This window comes from Lagopus leucura, unplaced genomic scaffold (genome assembly GCF_019238085.1).
Source record: "Lagopus leucura isolate 7727_CA_CO unplaced genomic scaffold, USGS_WTPT01 Super-Scaffold_100157, whole genome shotgun sequence".
NCBI classification, from domain to species: Eukaryota; Metazoa; Chordata; class Aves; order Galliformes; family Phasianidae; genus Lagopus; species Lagopus leucura.
The window spans coordinates 721,563-745,882 of record NW_024962334.1 but is presented as its reverse complement, the minus strand read 5'-3'; the positions used below and the strand labels follow the sequence as shown (position 1 = coordinate 745,882).

General features: G+C 40.8%; 1 protein-coding gene across 3 annotated transcripts in view; it reads left to right on the top strand.

Annotated features, from left to right (window-relative positions):
* The window catches only part of HECW1 (HECT, C2 and WW domain containing E3 ubiquitin protein ligase 1), a 236,233-nt gene that overhangs the window by 112,259 nt on the left and 99,654 nt on the right, over positions 1 to 24,320 (top strand). For all 3 annotated transcript variants that reach the window (XM_042889148.1, XM_042889147.1, XM_042889149.1), the window contains exon 4: positions 14,352 to 14,446. In XM_042889148.1, coding sequence (XP_042745082.1) covers positions 14,352 to 14,446 — 95 coding nt within the window. The remainder of the gene's footprint in view (positions 1 to 14,351; positions 14,447 to 24,320) is intronic.

The window sequence follows — 24,320 nt, the reverse complement described above, 5'->3', positions numbered from 1 at the left end:
TTTCCTGTCTGTCACTTGCTTGTGTGACTGCAGCAATTTCAGCTTGGATAGGTTTGAGCAAGCTGGGAGTTACTGCTGTCAGAACAGCAGCTCTGAAGGCTTGAAAATATAAGCGCCAGCTAGTGAAACAAACAACTGTGATGTGCACTGTGGGACCAAGCATGAAGGTACAAAGCCAGAGAGAAAGCAATGGCCACCTGGTAGATATTTTCAGGTGACTGACATATTGCTGTTTGTATAGCAGTTTTTAATCAAAAGGAACTAACAGTGATTTGAAGACCATTTCTTTCCAGTCCCCCCGTGTACATCTTGAGGCATTTGCTAGGGGATAAACCTTTGTAATTCCACAATTCCTCACCCATGCTGCCTACAATTCTTTGTCCCCTTGAATGTTTCAATGTAGTACTTCCATTGCTTGATGTATCACTATGTTAATTTTTTACCTGCACAAATGTAGTATCTGGTATCAGTAATTTTTTCCCCACCGTTACATAAATTTATTGCATGTGAAAACATAGTACAGTCATACTCTGTACCTATCATTTGGCTCACTGATCTTTTTACAGTCAGTATATTTTACTTCATGTAACCTATTTGTAACCCCCTTTATTTATTGGTTTCAAGTATGATACTTTGAAATTGATGGATTTTATAAAGCCATGTTTCATTTTGTGATGGCAGCAGTTTTCTTCTCCAGTTATTACACTGGAAATAGATGATGAACAAAAGCTGATATTTTAAAAAGAAAAGTTGTTATGACAGGAGCCTGCAGACCAGGCTCTAAGGTGGAAAATAATGACATGTATAGTGTGGCTTCTTTGCACTTTCTTAATGGTTTGTGCTTTGTGTTAAAAATTCCCTGGGAATTAACAGTAGGCACCACAGCAGCAACAACTTAAAAAATGCCCTTGTGAATAACAGTTTCCTGAATGGGTGAACAACCCATGTGGGGCCATGTGAAGTCAGAACAAATCCATCTCTGCAGAGTGGCTCAACCAAATGCAGCACGTTGCATGCTTTGTGCTTCTGTAGTCGGAGTTACAAAGGGAATTGCCAAAGTCAAAGTCTGCTCCTGTAGAAGATGACTTTATGGGCAAGCTGCAGAAGAGCAGTAGTGTTTGATGAGTCTGTCCTCATGAAGAGGACAGAGAGAGGAAGAGAGCAGAGAACTCAATGCTATGTTCCAGCATTTCGTATAACTGTGAGTGCAGCTACAATCAAAAGAAGATGGCACAACTCAGCATCATCCCAGTAGGCAGATCTGCCTGTAAATCGCTTACCTGAAAAGGAGTCTTACATGATGAGTCTCTTAGGACCAAGCTCATTGGCAGGTATTGGCGTTGTTAATGGCATACAAATATCTAAAACTGTGCCTGGAGCACAATCATAGTTCCTAGAAAAGTAAATAGATGTATTACCTTAACTTTCCCTTTAAAGAGAGACCTGAGCAGCTTCACTTGTGAGAAGAGGAACAGAGGGAGCACCGTGTAAGTCTTCCATCTTGAAGTCATCTGTGGGTCCTACTCTGCTTTTCTGTCCCTCTCAGAGGAGGTGGTGACAAATACATCATCATGTGAAGCAGCAGTGATTTTGAAACTTGCAGGGGGTGGACATTATGTGTCAGACATTCTGTGAGCTGCCATTGAAGTGATCTCCATGATAAGGAGACTGATCAGTGTGTGTGACACTAGAATGCCAAGGGCTTTTCTCTGTAAGATGTTTTGTAGGCTATCAGCATCTGAGATCCTCTAATTAGTGAGGGTTGTACAGTTGCAGAGAAAGAAGAGAGCTACAGAAGGGGCTGTGTGTACATATTCAGGTCTGAGATCTCCTGTGTGCCTTCAGGTAATCTAGGCTTCAAATTTGCTTTCCCTTTACCAGTCCTCACTGGAAAGGTTAAATCGACCCAAACCTGCATATGCCACTGTGCATATTGCCACCCTCTTGAGCTTGGGAGTGTAATTCTGGCAGAATTGTTCTAAAAGGCTGAGGCAAAGGCTTTGTCCCATGTATCCAGTGTGGCCTACAAATCCCTGCGAGTGCCAAAGGGTGTGAGCTGTCTTTTCTCTGTTTGCAGTTTCTCAACAGATAGAAGGAAGATATGTCTTGCTGCTCTAAAACAAAGCCTTTGTAAGTCTAAGGAAAGAGAAGAGAAAAAAGCGACACCACAGCAGTGTATGTGACATGCAGCTTTTATTAAAGGCTCATGATTCTGAGTGGACAAACTCAATTAATTATAAGTGCTTTGAACGTATAAACAAGAGAATTGCTCTCTGTTGTGAAGGCACAGAAGTCTGTTTGCTCTGTTTAGTTAAAGCTTACTGGACCGTCACATAGCATACGATGAGAAGACCTTGCACAGTGCTGTTTTTCAGAGTAACAGCTTCAGGAAAGCTTGTTCATTTGGTAATTATAGAGCAAAGCTATTCACCTCATATTTGTATTTAATAATGTAACAAGTATTTAGTGATAGAGTTATATATTGTTTAATACCGTTCAGTGTGGCAAAGTAGAGAAAAGTAATGTGAAAGGAATCAAATTTTTGCGAAGCAGATACTGGAGTCCAGGACCAGTGTGCTAAAGGTCTCAGTGTCTGCTGCCCCAGATCCATGTTGTAACTGCCTCTTGTGCTCAGTAGAACTGCAGTGCTAAACCCAGGTGCAATTGTCCTTACTCTCGCCACATACGATCAGATGCCTTGCAAATAAAATCAAGTCATCTTGAGGTGAAAGGAGAGGAGCAGACCATCTGTTGGGCTTTTCGCTTCTAACATGTTTCTTGCCTCTATTTCCATTGCCTGGAATACTGGCCTTCATTTTGGTCTTCCAAATTTTGCAAATAATTCTCTCCCAAAATTCTGTGAAAATAGTTCTGCTTTGTGGTAAAACGAGGAAAACCAAAAATGTGAATTGTAATACTTGCTATCACATTCTTGGTAAGTGCAGTGCGTTACCAGTAGCGTTAAGATTACCACAGCATCTTTACTTACTCTTCTTGGTATCTGGGGCCAGTAGCAAGTTTGGAGTTACTAGAACAATTATGAGCTCCTACTTTGATCTCTATTAGCTTTTTGCTGTCTTCTGCTTGCATTGGTGTGTTCACACTGCAACAGAAACGAACAGTATTGTATGAAAACATGCTGTGTAATTCTCTTAGTCGCTCAAAGTGAGTTTTTAAATGTGATGATTAGAAGGAGCAGCAACAAACAGCAATGTGCTTAGTGTAGTGGGTGACTAATAGAATCTTACCACTAAGAAGCTTCTTCTCTCAGCGTTTTGACTTTTCATTGAGCCAGCTTCTCAAATTGACCATTCCTACCTTAGTTGTCATGGGAATATTAGACTAAAAATAACTTCAGATGTGAAAGGAATGCATGCATACTGATTCAGAAGTATGATAAATGTATGAAAATAAGAAAAGCAGTCCTTACTGTGATACTGTCAATTACAATGCTAAGCTGCTGTCTCTGCTTTTACACCCATGTGCAGAAGATATTTGCTTGGTAATACTTGTGTTTGTTCTCCAAAGACTTCGCTCCAAGACTGCCTGTATAGAAGGATACTGCATGGCAGGTGCTTTATTGGCTTCCATTGCTCCTGATCAGAGTAGATACTGGGAATTTTAATATTGCATAATATGGCTGCTAAAAGCAAAGAAACTGTTGTTGAAAACCATTCCAACAGCAACTAAAGAAAGCTTAGCGCCTAGAAATATGAATAGATGAGGCTCCTGTCTGAAAGAGTATGCTGAGTAGTGACAGAATGGGCATAATGTGCAGGAGGAGTAGGGAAATGGTGAGCTCTATAGTGCTTTAGTTTTGGCATGCACACACCTTCAAAAGTGGCTCTTGGGAAAAAATGTGAACAACTGACTCGAGGCAATGCTGCTCTGTTTCTAACATGAAATTCAGTTATGCTTATCAGATGTGATCAAAGACTAGCCCAAGAAATGCTGTAGCAAGTGCCTTAAATTAAAACTGTCTTTGGTGTAAATACAAAAGTGAGTCCTCCCGAGGTCTGAGTCTCTATGAGTCTGTACTTAGCTGGGTTTGGAGTTGAGAGGTGTCCTTTCTCATGCTCTTTTCTCCCTTCACAGAGCAGGCATAGAGTAAAGCTGTGGCTTATACCTTCTAAACACTAATAATTGATCAGAAGGTTGATGTAATTTTCCACTTCTGTTAATCAGCAGCAATGCCTCCTCCACTCATACTTGAAGATCAAGGGGAATAAAAACTTGTTGTGGTATAGAGGGCTGTGTTTGAGGCACTTGGCTTCCTAGGGCTATTTCTGAAGTTCATAAATTATCTCTTGCTCAAGGCTCTGCCTGAAGGCATAATGCAGTCATGGTTATTTAATTAAGACCTTAAAATACTGTTGCCCTGATAAAATCAAGGAATTGGTGGTTCCCAGGCTTCTGCTGCAGGATACAATTAACTTGAGGTAGACGTAATACCTAGAAGCCTAAAGGATGTCACTGTGTCCCCGGGACAGGCAGGAGGGACTTGTTCATCTAGGACAACTCAGTGGCTGTAAATAGCAATAGGGAAAGGAGTCCCAGCTCTGCCCATTCTTCCTCTTTGATGGATCATGCCTCTACGTGCTGTTTTTGAAAGCTTGTTCCTGTGTAAGTCTAAACCTTCATAACCAATGAATTCATTTGAGTGGCTGAGCAAAAATGGAGAGTTACTTGGATAGACAGGTGAAATAGGGAGAGTAGATTATGTGGTCACAATGTGCTGAAGTGAGAACAGTGACAGCAAAAACTCTGTAGATGTACTAATTAATTTTGATAAGAAAATCATTGAGTCAATTGTAACCAAGGTGGCAAGCAGTTTTAAAATATAAATGTTATTTTAGAACTTAAGCTGATATAACTGCTGCATTTCGAAAGCTGTTTTGTGTAATCTCAGTCATAAATAGGTAACCATGTATTTTATTTTGCCTGCAGTTAGTACTTTAAGATCTTGGTTTCTAGTTATTATGGACTCAGCTACCACTCAGATAAAAATGCTTTGAGGATTGCAAGTTTTTCTTGAATATGTTGCTCACTTGCAAATGCTGATGGTGAACAACTCGCAGTTAAGCTGATTTACATAAAAACATTGTATGCCTGTAGGCTCCAGAATTTCATTAAAGTCTCAGTGTTAGTGCAGCTCATAAAATCTGCTGTTTGCAAACGTCTCTCTGAAATAGCTTTTCTCTCCCTGGATGAAATGCAGGTAACTTGTTACAGCCCAGCTCATTCACTCAGGTTGGTGCCTATCAGTCCTTTCCTTACACCAGTCCACCAAAGGCAGAGCAGATAAGATAGCACTGCTGGGTTTATCTGTAAATAATATAATCTGTGCATAACAATAATATAAAATTCTGGGCTGGGTCCTTCTGTCTTGTATGGAGCAAATTGTTTGTTGATTGCAATGGGATGAGAGATGACATATGACTCTACCAGGAATGGTAAAGCTGTGTCCTTTTTTATGTATTTTTTTCCTCTTGATCTCATATTTCAGAGAAGGATTTTAGGAAGAAATGATAATCTTTAAGAATGTGAGCAGCCTGAGCAAGCCAGATTTCAATCCAAAACTGTGCCATGCAGTAAAACTCGTGAAGTTAGTGATAGTCTGAGAATATGCACCTGTGCAAACCTCAGATTCTTTTCCTAGCTGTACAAAGGCTAGAACACCTTTTTAGTAAAAGCATTCTGCATCTTCAGCTGCTGTGACTCAGCAGTGCCATTCTGCTACTGACCTTTCCTGTGACAGGGAGCTGAGGAAGCTTTGCCTTGCTCTGCCCTGCCTTGACTTCAGTAGTTGCTCTGAATGCCAGCCTGAGCAGGACTTTGGTGGCACTTGATCATGATGAAGTAGGCTTCCACAAGGGCTGCTGGATGGCTGTAGAATTTTAACGCATTCTAACCTCTTCCCACCCAGACAGTATGTGAGCCAGCCAACTGACAGTAAATCCCGTTGCCAGTTCCCTGTGAAACTGCTCTGCTACCTGCTCTCTCAAGCTGCTGCTCCATTCGAGCCTATGATCACTACAAAGCAGAGTTTTATTTTCCTTGCTTCCCAAACCTGATTTGTCCCGATTCCTTCTTTCCCACCCACACTCCTAGTCCTCCCTGCTACCTTCATCTCTTCCTTCAATGCAGCCACTTCTGCAGTGAGTTTGTGTTTTCCTCATGTGTAGTACTCGGCACAGCAAGATTCTTCATACATACTCAGCAAGATTCTTCCTGCATGCAGGAGAGACACCCAGACAGAGCACAGCCAGAAAGAACTTAGATCTGCATTGCAGAAAAAGTGCCTTAGCATCAGTCTGCAACATATTCAGCGCAGAAAAGATTTGCTGGGCATTTAGGTTGTGAAGCCAAAGATGTCCCAAACCAAATTTTTTGGAGAGGCTGTTTTTTTGGAGAGGTTATTGATCTCTAATGTAGCTTTATATAATACTGAAAGATAAATGCTCAGTAAACTCATTACTGCACCAAATTAATATGGGGAGTGAAAAGAAAGATAATCAGAAATCTTTAATGAGTAAAAATAACCTTAACCTCACTGCTACAAATTTCTGCATGAAATTTTCTTGGCGTGCATCTGTGTATATCTGAGGCAGATATCCAGCATGCTAAATTTACATGTATGCATATTTGATAAACATACAGGCACCTGAAGACATGGCTTATAATGGAACATGTCAACCAACTTCAGTAATTAGCAATGCTAGGAGCCCTGCTTATGCAAAGAAATGTGTGCTAGTGCTGGCAATGAATGTACAGACACGCATCTAGTCCAGCCACTAGCATTTTTTATTAGTGAGTCTTGCCAAAAAGGCAGTTTTTATGAGTCAAGTACATAAGCAATATTCTACTGAAATGAGATTTATGCGCTCTTCACAAAACCACTTTGTTATATTTCTCCTGCAATAGGAACTCCTGGTTACCTCTGTGTTCCTATGGCATGATGAGAGGCAGGTAGTAAAAATGGTATGGCTTTACTGTCTCGTGCTTTGGAGTCTGCACCTGAAAAATTACTGAGTACCAGCAGTTAATCACAGACTTGTATCACTTCATGTGAACTGCATAGTAATAGGGGCAGATTGTACATGGCTGGATGCAAAATCAATGTAGCGTGGAGCCTGCAACTCTGGAGGCACAAACAAGGGAAGCTGGGACAGAAGACACTGTGCCACTGACTGTGAGGAATTTATTGTTACCCATTAGGTACTGTAGAGTACTGATTTACGGTGTGACTCTGGTTCTTGGAGGCAGGCAGCTGCTAAGTGGAATTGTCAAGCAGAGGAAACAGAAGTGAAAGTCAGTAATAGAGAGTACCTACAGATCGCAAATAACAAAACAAAGAATTAGTGACAAATGTATGATAATCAGCTTTCTTGCTACAAGCCGTGAATGTGCATTCTTGTGAAGAAAAAAGTCTGTGACAAAACCAAGAGGGAAAACTCGGAAGATGAAATAAAATTCAGCTAATCTGATCTGGTTTTCAAATATTTCTGTTACTACTCAAGTAATACATCTTGCATTGTTGCAGAGTTAAGGATATTCAAATGTTCTATCCCTGCATTGCTTCACCTCGGTACGTTTGGATATTTTGGCTGAAATTTGATCTTGATAAGTTTTCTGGGGTTATACTACTTGATTTTCAGATCTTATGGTTTCCTTGCAGGTATTTTTACCTGAAATTGTCAGCGTGTACTGGTTAAACTTACCTGCAGATACCTTTTTCTTTCCTGAGCACTACAATAATCTTCAAGTTGAGATTTTAAAATCTGGTATCTTGCAGTTCTTGAGAAAAAAAAGAAAGTACTGTGGAAGTCGGTGTTCAAATGTGCTTGTGCACATGTCTGCTTTAGACCAGGACAGGAAGAAAGTTGTCAGAAAATTGGAAAAAGTTCTGCAGCTTGGGATTAAGGAAAATATAAACATGAGAGAAATTAACTTTTTACAAGGGTAGACAGTGATAGGACAAGAGAGAATGGTTTAAAACTAAAAGAAGGAAAATTTAGATTGGATGTCAGGTAGAAGTTTTTTACTGAGAGAGTGGTGAGGTGCTGGAACAGGCTGCCCAGACAGGTTGTGGATGCCCTGTTCCTGGAGGTGTTCAAGGCCAGGCTGGATGGAGCTCTGGGCAATCTGATGTTTACTAGTTCTTGTGATAGGCAACCTTGCATGTGGCAGGAGGATTGGAATTTGATGATCCTTGAGGTCCCTTCCGACCCAAGCCATTCTATGATTCTATGTGATTCCCGTTTAGGCCTTGCTGGGTTTAAAACTGTTGGTGTCTAAACCAAACACTGAGGGACTTTACAGAATCCCATAGGAGGTTCTACTACTAAACACCTACTGTGAGCAGCTTCGAGCTTAAGGAAATAGAAGCGGAACAGCCTGAAGTCATTAGTGTCACTATCACGTATCAGACAGACAGTTCCTAGAATGGGCAGACTTTCTGGTATAGTATATAGACTTTCTGGTATAGAGGAATAAGCAGTTGTGGAAGCGAATTTCCCAAGCAAGTTGTTTGCATGGAGCAACAACAGGCACGTCTGGCAGAAGTTAGCAATGAGGAGTATTGATGCTGCAGGTACAAAGGACCTGCTCTTGAGATCTGGGTTTCAGGTAGCTACTGATGTGCCTCTAATGGCTGTTTTGACTTCCCATTGTAATTCCTTCTTCTTTTTATTTCCATCTGCCACTCTTAGCTTCCCTGTTGCATTCAGTCCCAGTTCTGCAGAGACTCCCTGACTCCCATTCTTTGCTTTGGAGACTGCTGTGGCCCACTGTAATGAAAGATGGTCTCTGAGTGATCTGATTACAATATCATCCATTTATTTACTTTCTTCTGGATCTTTTTGGAGGAAATCTTTGTGAATCCTTATGTCTCGTAAGTTAATTGCTCCCTCCCTCTCTGATGTAATTTGCTCAGTTCCCACACACAACCCTGGGCAGCTACCTTTTCATTACTGAATTTTGACACCTCTCATTTTTCATGTACAAAGTTTGGCCAAAGGAGCAACAACAGCTCTTTTAGTAATAGATGGAACTGATCATAAAAGACACAAAATTTTGAAGACTGACGTTGCGTCCCTGACAGACGTGCTCAGAAATTCTTAGCTAATGCCAACAGAAAGAGCCACGGGAGGAAATTACAACCAGATTGTGGAAGTGCCTCAAGTAACACACACTCCTATCGAACACCAACTGATAAAGCATGTTGATGCCTCCTGCCTCCCAAAAGAATAGTGTTCAAATTTTCCTTAAAACACCAATTAGGATATGGGGGATTTTTTAGATGGATTTTTTATGTGTGTTTTGGAGGTTTTTGTTTTGTTTTGTTTTGTTTTTTTTTCTTTTCTTTTCTTTTTTTTTTTTCATGTAAATGTGTGTTGGGTTTTTTGTTTTTTTTTTTTCAGTGTAACAAGGGAAACTGCTTCATCTTGGCAGTGCTTCTTGTTATATGTGAGAGACTTAAGTCAGTGTTTAGTGCAAGTTAAGCCCTAGTGAGGAACAGAGAGTTATAAATATATATATGTGAATTTTGAAAAACAGAAGAGATTTAGGCCTGTTTTGAGAACGGTAGAGCATTGGAGGAATTGAACTGCCTTAATGCTTATCACACGAACCAACAGGAATAATACTGACAGGAAACAAGAATGGGTGGACGATGGGCGCTAGTAAACCTGTTAGAAGCCTTCAACCTTCAGTATCTCCATCTGAAGTTCATTAGGAGCCCCTGCTAGCTTTTATCTCCTCTTGCTTCAGTTTAATAGCTAGTGCATTGTTTCCAACTGCTGGATGATACTGACAGCAGCATAGAGTATAGCTCAGAAGAGTAATGTTCAGCTGGTAATTAATTTTGTTGTTAATTCACAAAACTGATTTGGTAACTGAGATAATTCAGGCCTTCCATAGAGAAATAATTTTCTGCAGACCGGATATTTTTTCTGAGAGGGGAGAGGAGAGTCGATGGCAGAGGAGTCCTCTGGCACAACTCAGACTGGTCAAAGCTGTGCTGTGAACAAGAAGCTGTGATCTCCGTAGTGTCTGGGCTAAGCTATGACCTGGCTCATCCCCAGGAGCACCCACCTATGGAAGGCTGCTGCCTGTAGAGTGCAAGGAGCGAAACAGAACCATGTCTTCTTCTGTGGGGTTCATGTCTCTGTCTTGGTGGCCTTGATTTTGGGCAGCTGTGTTTTCTGCACCCATGAGAGTTACGTGTGGACCTGAGCATGCAGCTGGTGACTGTTTTATTTATGTAATGGATATACCAAGCCTGGTGTATAGGGAATTCCTGACTGTTTTGTTCTTGGCAAGTAGTTTGGTAATTATCACAAGTATTTCTGAGTGTCTTTAAATATCTCATCACTTGGAAGTTTTGCCAGTCTAAATGCCATTTATGCTAATTGAGAGGGGAATCTAACTTCATTACTTTACGATTTTAACATAATAACTTCATTACCCGATCCAGTGAGCTACTATTCATAATTACTGATATGAAAATAACAATGGCACATCTTTATTTATACTGGAATTAACCAGACAACACCACTGCACCTTGCAGTGTAGCATGTGTAGAACAACAGGACGGAGTTAAACGATCGTCTTTGTTCCAGAGCAAGCTCATCTACAAGACTACAGTGCAAACAGCCTTACTTATAGCTTATCATGTTCTAATGCCACTGTTGGATAATATTCAGGTTAATTTAGATCACTGCCTTGTCTGTGTTTCAGAAGCTTTCTGTTCATCTGCAGGGGTACCAGGCCAGTGAATGTCTGTGTTTATTTTGCAAGTGTATCCTTCCGAGGTGATTCAGAGGTACAAGAAAAATCTTCATGTAGATTAAAATGTTAGGACACCACTGAAGTGAAAATGGAGGCACCAATCACGTTATTAGGAAAAAATGGCTCCCAGCAAAGCAAAGCAAACAAACAAACATAACAAACAAACCCCAAAAAGTTAAGGTGACATTTTTGTGCATAAAGATGTCATTTGTAATTTTGCAAGATATACTTGTTAAAATTTTATAAAGAAGCCAAAAAGAATAGCTTGGAACACAGTAAGAATAACCATTTTTGTAATGTTTTCAATTTGAAACCGATCTGGGAAAAAGTCCAAAAAAAAATTAGAAAGAAAGAAAACATTGTTCCCTTGATGCTTCCAGAGCAATTTCTCAACCTTAGGTATCTCCGTAAGACTTTCATTCAAGCTGGCCCTTGTCACAATTGTTAACCACTGTGACAATTGTTGCCTGATGAGTAACTCCCCCTCTGCCCCATTTTGAATTGGACACGAACCTTGCATCTCTCTAGGCTGCTTTCTTTCTAGTTTGCAGCTGTACTTGGATGAATTGATTGAAAATTAAGTTATCAATTGTAATTGTGTGAAACTCAGAAGAAAGGAACCTTCCATAAACACAGAGGTTCTTTCTAAATGCATATTCAGTTATCTTAGTAAACCTTTGTCCTTGAAAGTAATATCAAAATCCAGAATGCCTACAGAAAAATACATTCACTCCTTCTGCTCTCACGCTGTAGTACTTTTCATTTAATTATATAGGTAATTTTAAACCCTCGTGTCCCCATGTACACGGTAACTGGTTTCCTACTTGTCAACCTTCAGTGAAGTTTCTTGCTGTGAGGTCTGAACATTTTCATAAAGTCTACTACCAGAAGTTATATTTTATTAACTGCATGAGTTAATTAAAAAAAAAAAAAAAAAGTTTATCTGTATTTTAGCTCCCATTGTTCCACACAAGCTGTAGCTAAAAATCTCCAGGGGAGTCGAAAATTAAGATTTGAATAATTGGTGAGAATTGTGTATTTTAGCTATTGTGTTATCATCATTTTTTTCTGTCTGCTCAGTGAATAAAGGGTTTAGCTGCAGAGCTGTTCAAAGTTCCATAAAGAAAATTGCAACATGAGAATTCAATCTGGACTTGCAGTTTTTCAATTCCACCACCTCATCTAGCTTTTTTGCTGCAAAAGGAAACAACTGCTGCTCCTAGGTGCCACCAAGGTATCACTTGGCTCAGCTCTGCTATCAGCTGCACTTCTGTTTCTTTAACCGGGGGTCACAGATGATACCAGGAGGTCTATCCATCAGAGCTGCAAAAACTGTCCGGTTAAAGCTACTGCTCCCCTGGGTGCAGCTGTGCACGTGGTCACCTGAAGTGGTTCTCTAGAACTTGCAGAACTTCCTTCAAGTCATGGTCAAACCCCGGGATGGGCCTTGGATCCTTGTGTGGAGGGGCTGTGGAGCTCTGCATCCTGTTCTGCTTTTTTTGTGAAGTGCCGCAAAATAAACAGGCTGAACAGGCATCTGTCTGTAGTGGCAGATGCATGTATGAATTCAGTGGGGGAGCAGAAATGTCTGTCTGGTTGTCCTGGGCTGTGGGTTTGGAAAATTCGGAGGCATACGCACTGTAGTGGCTCTCTGGTTGAGTCACAGAGGTTGGAAGGGACCTCTGGAAATCATGTAATACAACTCCCCTTCTAAAGTGGGTTCCCTACAGTAGGTTGCACAGGAAAATGTTCACATAGGTTTTGACTGTCTCCAGAGAAGGAGACTTCACAGTTTCTCTGGGCAGTTCCAGTGCTTTGTCACTCTCACAGTAAATAATTTTTTCCTCGTGTTCATATGGAACTTCCTGTGTTCAGTTATTTTTTGGATCTACCTGAAACAGTCACAGCAATGTAATCTGTGGTCAGGGCCCCCGCTGTTCACCTTGCATAATCGTTTCTCACACCAATGTGACTTGTCTATTAAAACACTGGCATTCCTTTATCATTTTCTTATGTAGAGACCATAATTACAGTGAGCTTTGTTGGCATTCCATGGACGGTTGTGTCCAGGAGAACCTGATAATGAAAAGCACCTTCAGATGCATAAGGGTGGCCCCAAAGATGATCAGAGGGCTGGAGGACCTCTTCTACAAATAAAGGCCAAGGGAACTCAGCTTATCCAGCTTGGAGAAGGGAAGGCTCTTGGAAGACTTCATTGTGGCCTTCCAGTACTTGGAGCTTAAAATCATGAGAGACAGACTTTCCATATGGGCAAATAGTAATAACACAGTAGAGGGAAGACTGAGATTAGATTTTTTTATTCGGAGGGTAGTGAGGCACAGGAACAGGTTGCCCAGAAAAGCTGTGGGTTTGCTGGAGGCATTGCTGGAGGCATTCAAGGCCAAGTTGGAGGGGATCCTGGGCAACCTGATCTAGTTGCTGGCAACTGAGCAATCTCGTTGCTCTGCCCATAGCAGAGAGGTTGGAACTGGATGGTCCTTAAGGGCTCTTCCAACCCAAGCTACTCTGTGATTCTATGCATTGTGTAGCTGCTGAAGGTTTCCATTTCCCCCCGTTCAAACTGCAAGATATTAATGCTGTGTTCTTTAAACAGGCATCTTTCAGATGCCACATTTGTATCTGTTACATACCTGCTGTGTTCTCATTGTGTGTGGGTTCATAGAAACCCAGCTCACATCCTAGTTTGCTCTGAAGGAAAATTCAAGTCTTTAGACAGATAGGGAGCCAGGATTGCATTGGCAGGTCACTCAGTCCAGGGGAGTTAGGGGCTTGGATTAGGAGAATCCTAGCAAGTGATATTTATTGATAGGGTCTAACAGAGAACCTGGCTGAAAATACCCTTCCTGAACAAGAAGGTGATTTCACTTCTTCTGTGCCTTGATACAGTTACTCAAAAGGATTTTACTTGATGTATTTATCTGACTATTTGGCAAAAGCATTGCCGTAAGTCCAAAATAATGGTCTTGTTTGTGTTTCTCACCTAATCCACATATTTCTAATCAGTGGAAATACAATTAAGGTGAGGTCTTGTGAGGCTACACTGTTTCTGAAAAATGTTTTTCTGTAGTAACTATCAGAGCAGATAATCTGTGTAGATATATGTCCTTGCTCTAACCAAGACCAAAACAAATAGACTCGGTGAAACCTGTCAGTGATCAATTATGCAGTCGTGTTGTCTTAAGAGGTTTCTCACTTCCTGTGCTCGTGTTTGGTATATCTGAACAGTCAGGATTTCTTTATCCCTACTTTTTTTCTTCCTACCATAGCTAAAGGTTTCTGATCATGCATTCTGAAGTCTGCCTGTCTTAACAGGTGGTTATGTAGAGATTTAAACTGTTTCAGGTGATAGGAATAGAATTGTAAATGTCACTCTGGTAAAGCAGATCAGAGTCAGCAGGGATGCTGTTGTGCCTACCAGTCAGAGATGAACCACTCACAGTTCAGCCACTTGCCAGCCTTTTGAGCGAACCTGCCTATCTGCTGCAACCAATTGTACAACTTCTGCAATTTTTCTGATCCAAAATAATTATCTTTTTCAGCTGAAACAAAGATATGCTTCAAATACTATCACGGTGTGAGTGGGGCACTACGAGCCACAACTCCAAGCGTCACGGTGAAAAACAACGCAGCTCCCGTAAGTTATGCTAGCCTTTTATTTCTCTTTATCTTCCCTATTAGCACTATTCTGTGCTTTGCTTTCCTTGCCAATTTTATGTAGTAATGTATGAAAATAAAAGAGAGTATTTGCTTCTTAAGTGCACCTTGAAACAGAGGAATGAGTATTCTTTCAGTTTAAATGTGTATTTATAAGCCAAAAGAACAGAGACTCTGCTCTCAAACTGTCACAGATAACCTCTGTGATCTGGGGTCAGTCCCATATCCTAGCTTTTTGTTGTCTTCTGTCTGCTGAGTGCTGTGAGACTTGATTAAAACCTCCAATGGATTATAAATTCTTGGACTGTAAGAACAATAAATGCTGAGAAAAAAAAGTGCAATTTTCTTAGGTGCATTTTACAAAACCATGGCATGAACGTTTTCATGGCACTTCCTCTGAGCCAGCATCAGTGACAAGAAGTGAGCATTCAGACCCTGATCTACTGAAGTGCTGAAGATCATTTTTGACAGGCCGAGGCTTCACTGTGAGCAATTTTGATTTGCTGGAGCTTAGCAAAGCTCTGTAGCTCACTTGGCTCTAAGAAGCTACATACCTTGTCTTGTGTTTGAAAATTCGGTGGCCTTGAGAGTGAGCATTTTTTAGAAGAGAGACTTGCTGATCGCCAGAGATTATCTGGCCTTGTTGACAGACTTTCACTGCCTGCCAGACTCATCTTTGCAGAGACCTGACTGAGCTAAGGAATTTTAGTCCAACTGGCATTAGAGAAGGATGGGTCTTGATGTTGTTTACTCTGGAAGCTGAGCTAAGGAAAGATCAATCTTACACATAGTTTCAGTGAACATTCCTGAAGCTTAACTTTTAAAAGTTCAGGGGAGGGTGGGTTTCTGTTGTTGGTTGGTTGGTATGGATTTATTTGGTGTTGGGTTGTGTTTTTTTTGAAATGGTCCCAAGTTGATAACTCTTGAAATACCAAAAAGTCTTACTTGCTATAAGTTGACTGTCTGATTGCATCTGGGTCGGGAAGGATTACATTTTTTCTCCCTTGATGCAGGTAGAGACTTTTTGTTGTTTACCTTCTTCTGATGCAAACAACAGCTGGAAACCAGATGCTGGGTAGGGGTTGATGTGTCCAGTACTAATGAAAGGTATTCGTGTATTGGTACTCATTTCTCACATGCTCAGAATGAGTCCATTCACCATTTCTGGATCTTGGAGAATTCCTTTCAGCTGCCTACAGAGGAACAACATGACATGCCCTTGGACATCATCTTTTCTGTGGGATGTGAAAAGTAATTTAGTTTGTGGCGCGCAGTGTTTTATTAACTCAGGTCTTGCCATTTATTTTCTGATTGCCATCATTTTATGGGTGCCCATCTATGTGACTTATTCAGTCCCAGTCTTCTCTGAAACCCAGCCAACCAAACAAGGCAGTAAATAGCAGTAGGCTGAGAGATTAGGATATTTATTTTTCATTATTCACATCTGTTTCTCGGACCTGAGTTTGAACCATGTAAGTAAATTTGTCAGGTTTAGTGTGGAAGAGTTAGTGTTTCTTTATTAACTATTGGCAGTTTGTTTAAGTTAATAGAAGAATGTCAGATGATCTGCACTTCATGCTAAGCAGACATGTAATCTCCGCAACTTCTTCAGTTGAGGTCTTTGCTCATGTATGTGAAATAAAATGAAACATCGTTCACTTTCAGCTGAAGAGGGTTTGTGTTACAAAGAAAGTGTTCTATGTGAAGGTCAAACCATTGTCCTTGGGAGTAGCATTCTCTTCACATCTTCCTCTGATTTTTCCTGCCCTTCTGCGTTGCAGGCTATTCTGTCTTTGTCAGATCAAAGAGGCCAGCAATGTTGCAGATGCATCGTTGCTTTCTCTGTTATTTTCTCTTCATTGTTTGCTGTATGACATAAATATTTGGTGCATTGTAAGGCAAATACGAAGCAGTGAAAACGAAAAGAAGAAAGGAACAGCAACCGAGATTATGCAGTATTAACCTGGGTGACCCTGCTCTATGAAAAATTCAAGCCACAGATGTGAAAAGCACTGTATGACTGTAGAGAAAATAATGGGCTGATTCTTGCATGTGTGAAGGCTTTCACCTAAGTATCATCCTTCAGACTCTGGTCCCAGCTGACACCATCAGACGACTTTCCTCATCTGGCTCTCTACAGTGCATGTGCAGCCCTCATTACTAAAGTATTTGGAAGTTTGACAGCATCCTGCACCATTGGAAAATGCTTTTATCCTAACTGAATAGATGAAGAGAAGAAGGGATTTGCTCAACCCCATCCTTTTTCTGGGCTTTGATGTGTCTGTGCACAGGCTGACCCTGGGACTGAAACACTGGTCATTATACATAGAAATGTAACTACATATAGGCACTCACCTTTGACTACAATTTCGCAAATAGCAGAGGTTAAAGAAATCACAAAATAACCTGCTCTATCTGTTTTAAAACATATTTTTTCCAAATAACAGCTTGGGGAAATTATCAGAAAGCTCTTTTCCTAAAGAAGTAGCAGCTCTTCTGGTTTGTACTTTGCTATGCTCATTCACCATGCGCTAGAGAACACAGCTTTCCTTATCCCTGTCACTGAGCCCCTCCCCATCCCTTTGCAGTCACTCTGCAAGAAAGTATACTGAAGGGCAGCCAATTCTCTTCTGTTTCTTGAATTGATAAGCTAAGCACGGCTGAGCAGTGAGTGATAGATTGCTTGTTTCTCCTGTTCCTCGGTGTGATCAGTGAGATCTGACATCCTGGGCTCTCTGTGATCAAACTGGATGCATCGCATTCCTCAGTTGCTTTCACTGCTCCAGTGGTTCTGAGCACTGCCCTGGGGTCCCACACATGGGACTCACAGCACCAGCTGAAGCTCTGCTCCTCAAGCTGGCGAGGCCTGGCTGCAGAGCAGGGACTCTTCAGATCCTGGAACAGGTTCTTACACATATTTTCAGCTCAAAGAGGGGATCCTCTGGGCTGCACCTGGAAATTTGCCCTCTGCAATCAGCATGAGTTTTAGTGGGGACTGTGTGTTTTGTCAGAAATAATAGCTTAGCAGGGAGAGAATCTCAGCAGAGATCTTTTTGTGGGTGTAGGCACTGATGGTTTTTTTTTAAAGCTCGTTACCTAGAAGGAGGGAAGTTTTACCAATGTAGAAATGGCGTCACAAATTCACCCTGAAGCTCAGCTTTCACTAGAGGGGCAGAGGGAACAAAGCTTTGTATGCTTGACAGAAACAAACCTCATTTGGCACAGCTTGGGAAAAAGATCAGAAACAGGTGTTCTGAGGGAGGCAGCATGTAGGAACAGGTGACCTTCTGGGGACAGCACTTTCCCTGAGACCACACACCCACCTGCATTGCAGCCACCCAGGCGGGTTCTGCTTGAGGCTGCAGGTGCAAGGTACCTACCTTGATTTGGGCAGCAGCTGGCAGGGTGGCCACTCGGCATGCATCCAGTCCTGCCAGTGAGCCTTGCAGGCAGAACAACCAGCAGGATCCTAACACCGTGATTTAAAAGCATTGCCACATCAGAAAATCCCACGTTGTCTGTCAGTGCTTTGTTGCAACTGAAAAGACAAAAGAAGTTGGAAACAGTCAGGCTGGGGGCTAGAAGTGGTTGCCATTCTTGTTCGTATGATACTGAGATAATATTTAACAGTCAGTTAAAAGGAAACTTGCTTCCGAAGGGGGGGAAAAAAAAGTTGCTGTTAGCTGGATATCTTTGTATAGTGAGACAGTGCTTTAGGCTGAGTAGCGTCTCACCTTTCTTATATTATGGATGTTCTGCTCCATTTGAATTTATCTCCTTACACTCTATCCCAGTTATTAGAGCTGCTCGCCTGCTGATTAGGATGCCCTGCAGTTCATTTGTCAGTGAAAAGTCCTGTCACATTTTATCACTTATGAATCATCAAGCTTGAATATCTGGGAACCAAGAGCTGTATGCTTTGACCAATTCTGACATGGTGAAAGCTAAATGTGAATTTAGGACAATACAAAGGCCTGGGGGTGATAGCAGTAAATGGAGCACCTGTAATCATGGCAGAAAGGAACAACCTGGATGAGTGACATCCATAAAGCAGGTTTGTACATGGTAGTTTGTACTTGTAAAGCGTAAGCATTACTATGGTATAGGTGAGCAAAACAGCTTCCTTAGTAGAAAAGAACATTGTTCTGGCATCTGGAACATTCCTGTGTTTACTTCTCTTCTGTTACTTACAACGTCTCCTTTAATTCATCTTTACATCAGATATTGTTGTAGAAAAATAATACAAATTACAGCAATTAATTCTAGCAATAGGAAAGATTCATCTTGCTAGGGGGGAATCTGAGGCTATGGAAATGATTTAACCCGAGCACAGCTCTTCTGGTGTAAAATAAAGCAGGCACAAGAACGGTGCATTGAATGAAAAGAACAATCTTTTCCCCTAAGAGTCTATCACCTAAAAAGATAAATAGGAGACATCACAATTAAAAGACAGTAAGTGCAGAATGGATGTTTTAGCCTCAGGACAAATGTCTTTGTGAAATTGGAAATGCTCACTAGCTGTATTAGACGCAAATAATCACAGTTGATCAAATCTCTGGAGCTTTCATGCCACCGTTTTTGTCTCATAGATCATGATGGCTCTCGTCAAATGCACTTAGCATCAGAGGGAAAGCTTTGTAAATTGCAGCTAATAATTGGGAGAGACCTTCTCAGTGTTGTATTTATGTGGAAACGCTGCCTCAGCTGGGTTTCCCACAGCAGGAATCACTGCTTGATAAGCTGCTGCCATTTGTTGGTGGCTGATCATTCCCGAGGACTTCCTGATGTAAATGTTTGCATTATGTGCTGCCATGTCAGAGCATGGGCTGCCAAGAAGTGATTGATAATGTTCTGCCCTGTTTTCATGGATGTGTTGCAAGCTGAGATTTTATAATAGTTTGCATGTATGAGCAGCCACCTCTCTCTTCTTTCTGGAGACTGGATTTAAAATCCCAGCTGTGTGTTCTTTTTCACTTTGTTCCTTATTCTGTGACAGGTGAATTTTAAAATCATCTGTGTTTCTGGGGCATCATTACCTCTAATAAGGCCTACAGTTTGATTTTGAGAGTTTAAAAATAATTATACTTTAAGAAACAGAAGAGGTATCAGCAACTTGTAGCAGCTACTGCACTGCTCAGCAGTTATAGTTTATAACCAGAACAAAAGATTATGGAAAACACAAAATCAGGCTGCTGATCTTGTGTTTGAAAATCATAATTCTTTGCAACTAATCAGCAAAGAATGCAAGCTAGGTACATCTTTAACAAGTGTGAGTGGTGCACCTTGAAAGGCTTATCATTTCTGGGACCAGGAGCATCATTTCTGGAAGTTTTGGGTCTGCTTAGGTGACTCAGTACTTGTTAGAAATGAGCAAAAAGTCCTCTTCCATTACCTGGAGTTATGAAGTAGGCAGAGGTACTCCCAGTTGCAGCTGCCTTTGAATGCAAGGTGAGGTGTAGCACTTTATTCAGTCTATCCCTGAATACAACACCTTGATTTCCTGCAAAGGAGATGGAGTCAAGCAGAACTGGAAAATTAAAGGCAAAGCAACAGGGGAAATGATTGGAACTGGCAATACTTGCTCATTTGCAAGGCAGAGTAGATTACAGAAGTGAAAAACAAAGGGCTCTCTGCCAAGGTAGTCTCTTTCCATGGTAAAAGAGGATCTAACAGAATATGTATGCTAAGAAGCAACTACGGTAAGAGAGTAAATTATATTGATCCAAGGTGAATAATGCTGAAAAAAGCAGCTGATCCATAAACTGTGGGAAGGTTATCTGTATATGCTTCTGATCTATTGGAAATATCTGCTGATGTTTTTGTTTTCTTCTGATGTTTTTTTTATTCAGAGTACTGGCAATGCTGTGCATATTCCTCCCACCTTATGTACTCATACTTTGCCACAGCTATGGGCTAACATTAAATATGTAATATAGCATGAGAACGTAAGTCTTTGGATTTAAAGGAACAATTAAATTTACTGCAAAATTACTTAAGCAACTTAACAGGAAGCTCTGTGTGTCATTGGTTTTCCATAAATATGCAGGGAGCAACTTGGTTGCTTGTATATCAAATAATTTCATGGTGCCTGGAAGTAGCTGTAATGGCACATGAGAAGTAGCAGTATCTCTTAGAAGGGAATTGGGAAAGATTTTCCTGTGTGTATAGGAAAGATTGGCTTGTGTGCTCCATTTATACTTGTCTTGAATTGTTCTGAAGAGCTGATAGTAAAAAAGAGAGCAAGGAGACAATTAGAAACAGTCCAGAAAGATTTTCATTAGTAGTCTATTGTTGTCAAGACTTCATATTGTAGTACCTACCTAAAGCTGTACTCTAGGATTGGGCACTGGGGCATAGAGCACCAAACAGATATGCTGGCTGTTACATGAGGCAATGGCTCATTAACAGGTGTTTGGAGAACAGATTTTCCATGCAGAATTTGAACTCTAACAAATACAAATAGATTATTTTTAATTTTTATAGAATAAATAGATTATTTTTAATTTTTCATACAGATACAAATAGAATTATTTTTAGTGTGAGAACAACCCTGAACACATTTGTTACCACTGAAATATGTCATGAATTCATTTTTTCCCTTCTGTTTTGTTTCATTATAAAACCATGGTAGTGTTTTACAGCCTGATTTGGCAATATTCTGCTATGTTCTAGCATACTTAATCACGCGAGCAGCCTTCTCATAGTTGCACAGTTGAGCCCGTAGTTCAATGTAATTACATTTTTGGTTATGATTTTCTATATCCTAATTAGCACTGATTCAAAGGATTTGAAGGTTAATGACATATCCAAATTATTTCTTATTGCCACCTCAGTAACACAGCCACTTTTTCAGGATCTGGCTACATAAAGACCATTGTATTCATGCTGCAATTACCCTGACGTGGAGTGAGCATAGCATTTCTATGAATTAGTGGAGTCAGAAAGCGTAACCAGGGTGTAATTGTTCTCTAACTGCAGTGTAACTATAGTCACTGCATTATAAATAATAACCTTTCTCTTCCTTTTATTTCCTCTACTCGCAGTTTAAATTGGAATGGTTGTCAAGAGATTTTCGTTAGATATTAAGAAAACTCATTTGCACTGAGGCCTCTTCTGAGTACTTTTCAATAATACTGGCTATTATGGTCCTGGTTCAGTAAAGGTGTGGAGCAAATGCTGAAATTCCATTGCTTTTACAGGAAAAGTTTAGGATTTTTCTTCCAAATCAGCAGTCTTTTGAAACAGGACAGAATAAGCAAGTAGAGTCACTTCAAACTGTGTTTGTATTAGGACACGTTTCAGATATGTCCATAACTAAACAAGTGATAAGCGACACAGTTCTGTGTGCCTTGTGGCTTTTTCCCTCTTATCTTGACATCTACTTCTTCAGCTCAGTGTGGTTCAAACTGCTATTACCACCAATTTATGTTATCAAAGACTGACACCGCTTGTGAGAGAGGTATGTGCTCAGATTTTATTGCCTAACAAGAACTGAGCAGAGGAGGAACAAACAATGATATTATTTGTGAGCATCAGCACTGATTTCCTGAGCAGCAACTGTAAATCACAACTTGAAAGTTTGTTCTCTTTTATTGTTCTGAGGCAAGAGGAGTATTTCTGCTTTCCAGCACATTTGTATATTTAAAATTTTGTATTCTTTCTAATTTCCTATCTCTTCATATGAAAGATGAGGCATAGTGTATTGGATCACCACCAGTGAAGGGATGAAAATTCAAACTCAAGCACCAAATATAAGTTTAGATTTGGTGCCAAAAATCAGAAGTGAATTGAAAGACAAAAGGAATGGGGCCCAAGATACCCCATGGTGCTTTTTCTGCACTAAATCATTTGCATTAAGCATGAGTATCTGCGAGGATTCTCCAGAGTATCAAACACTGTGTGCCAGTACAGACGAGGCAGTTCAGGTGCCTGCCCTGTGCAGTGCACTGAAGTATAACAGGAGTGATCAGAAGTGGAAGTTGCAGGGTACCTCGTGCTCATCCTTTAGTCTTCTTTTACCACTGCTAGCATAATTGAGCACCTGGTAATTTTAAAATGTGTTTTATTTGGCACTTCGTGCACTGCCATGGATTTAAACAGGGAAGAGCTTGCTTAAGAGAGCTAGTATCTGTTAAATTATTAAGCAAAGTGATCATTTCATTTATTGAGCTTTTTCCTACTGTGCTACTCTGAATGTGACATTGTGCAATCGGAGGAGAGCAGGAGCAGAACAGAAGGCAGGGTTAAAGACACCACTTGCTTATCTGCCATTAAAACATTGTCAACTTCTTGCCCTCTTGTGGACTCTAATTAAGCAGCACTAATTGTGGAGCTTGTGAGCCATCCCTATGTATCACTGGCCATGGCACACTCCTCACTCTGAAGATCAGCTGCACACATTTTGAATTTCTTACCTCTCCCTGTTGCCCTTGTTTCCTTGCACATGTTGTTTAAAAAAAAAACAAAACAAACACTTGGGTGAGCTTAAACCTTACTGAGCATCTGATCCTGTACAAACTTCTAAACGTGGAAATAGAGTGGTTTAATTAGCAGACTTACAGTACAGCACAGAGCTGTAATGAAAAGAATTAAAAGCGTGACAGTTGGGGGACTGGAGTGATTTTATTTCAGCAGACCTAGAAGGTCATTACACAAGCCATTTCTTAGTTAATGGGTTCAATACAGTCTGGTGCCTCCTAGCCACTTACTTTCCAGGATCTCTTCTTATGGTCACATAATAGCCATAGTGAATGTCTGCACATTGTATTACTTCCTTCTGTAGTTTAGTAAATTATGAAAAGGTCAGTGACTATTCAGCACACTGCACTGGTGTAATCACATCTGTGCTGGTTTGCAGTCGTAGTGTTTTTCTCAATCCGTGACATCCATGCCTTATAAACACAGTATAAGACTGTTGACATTGGTATGCTTTGATCTTTTAGAGTTTAAAATGAGGGAAAGAAGGAACAGGAATGCTACAGGGTTGAGTATTCTCCAACATCCAACACTCAGGGCCATGGAAGTTACAGGAATCCTGCAGTACATGGGCACCAGATCCTCTAGGCCAATTTTGGTATGTCTGCAATACTCATTGATGAGGTATAAAACAGAAAGAGCTGTGTTTTGGTTTGCTGTACACCATTACAGGACCACCTGTCCACATCTTAACTTTACTGGCCATGATGTGTTCAACAGTTGCCCATTCTGGGTGTGCACTGGATAGGCGTGGGGACTAGCTGTTGGAAAACTTCATGTTCCAAATGGGAACTTCATGTTCCCAACACTCATTTCTTGATGAGTGGAAGTCATTGCAGCAGGGAAATAATTTTGGGCTGATCAGCTGCACTTTGGTGTGTATCACAAAGTCACACATTTGGTGTGTGAAGATGCAAGTCAAGTCTGCACCAAAAAAAAGTTCCACATAGTAATTCAGTAATGCAGACAGACCTAGTGAGCAGTTTCTTAGGTCGTGGTTCAGCATCCTGTTTAAATCTTTGTTGCCACTTAGTATAGTAATTATGGCTGTTCCTGATAGCCATCCATGACCCTTTTTTTTCAGTCTCGTTGAATTCTTGGCCTTTTTGTCTCCATGCAGCAAAAAATTTTGCTCTTTAATTGGGCCTTGCAAGGAAAAAAAAATTGCTTTCCTCAATTTTGAATTTCCTATTGTTCAGTGCTTTGCAGGGATATATAAAGCTAGTACTGGATTTGTCTGGCGGTGCCACTAGTTCTTTATAGAGTCTCACCTTTTCACTGTGGTGCTGTGGTTTAACCTGATGGGCAGCTCAGCACCAGGCAGCTGCTTGCACACAGACACACATAGTCAGACTGGGAATGATAATCTGTGGGTTGAG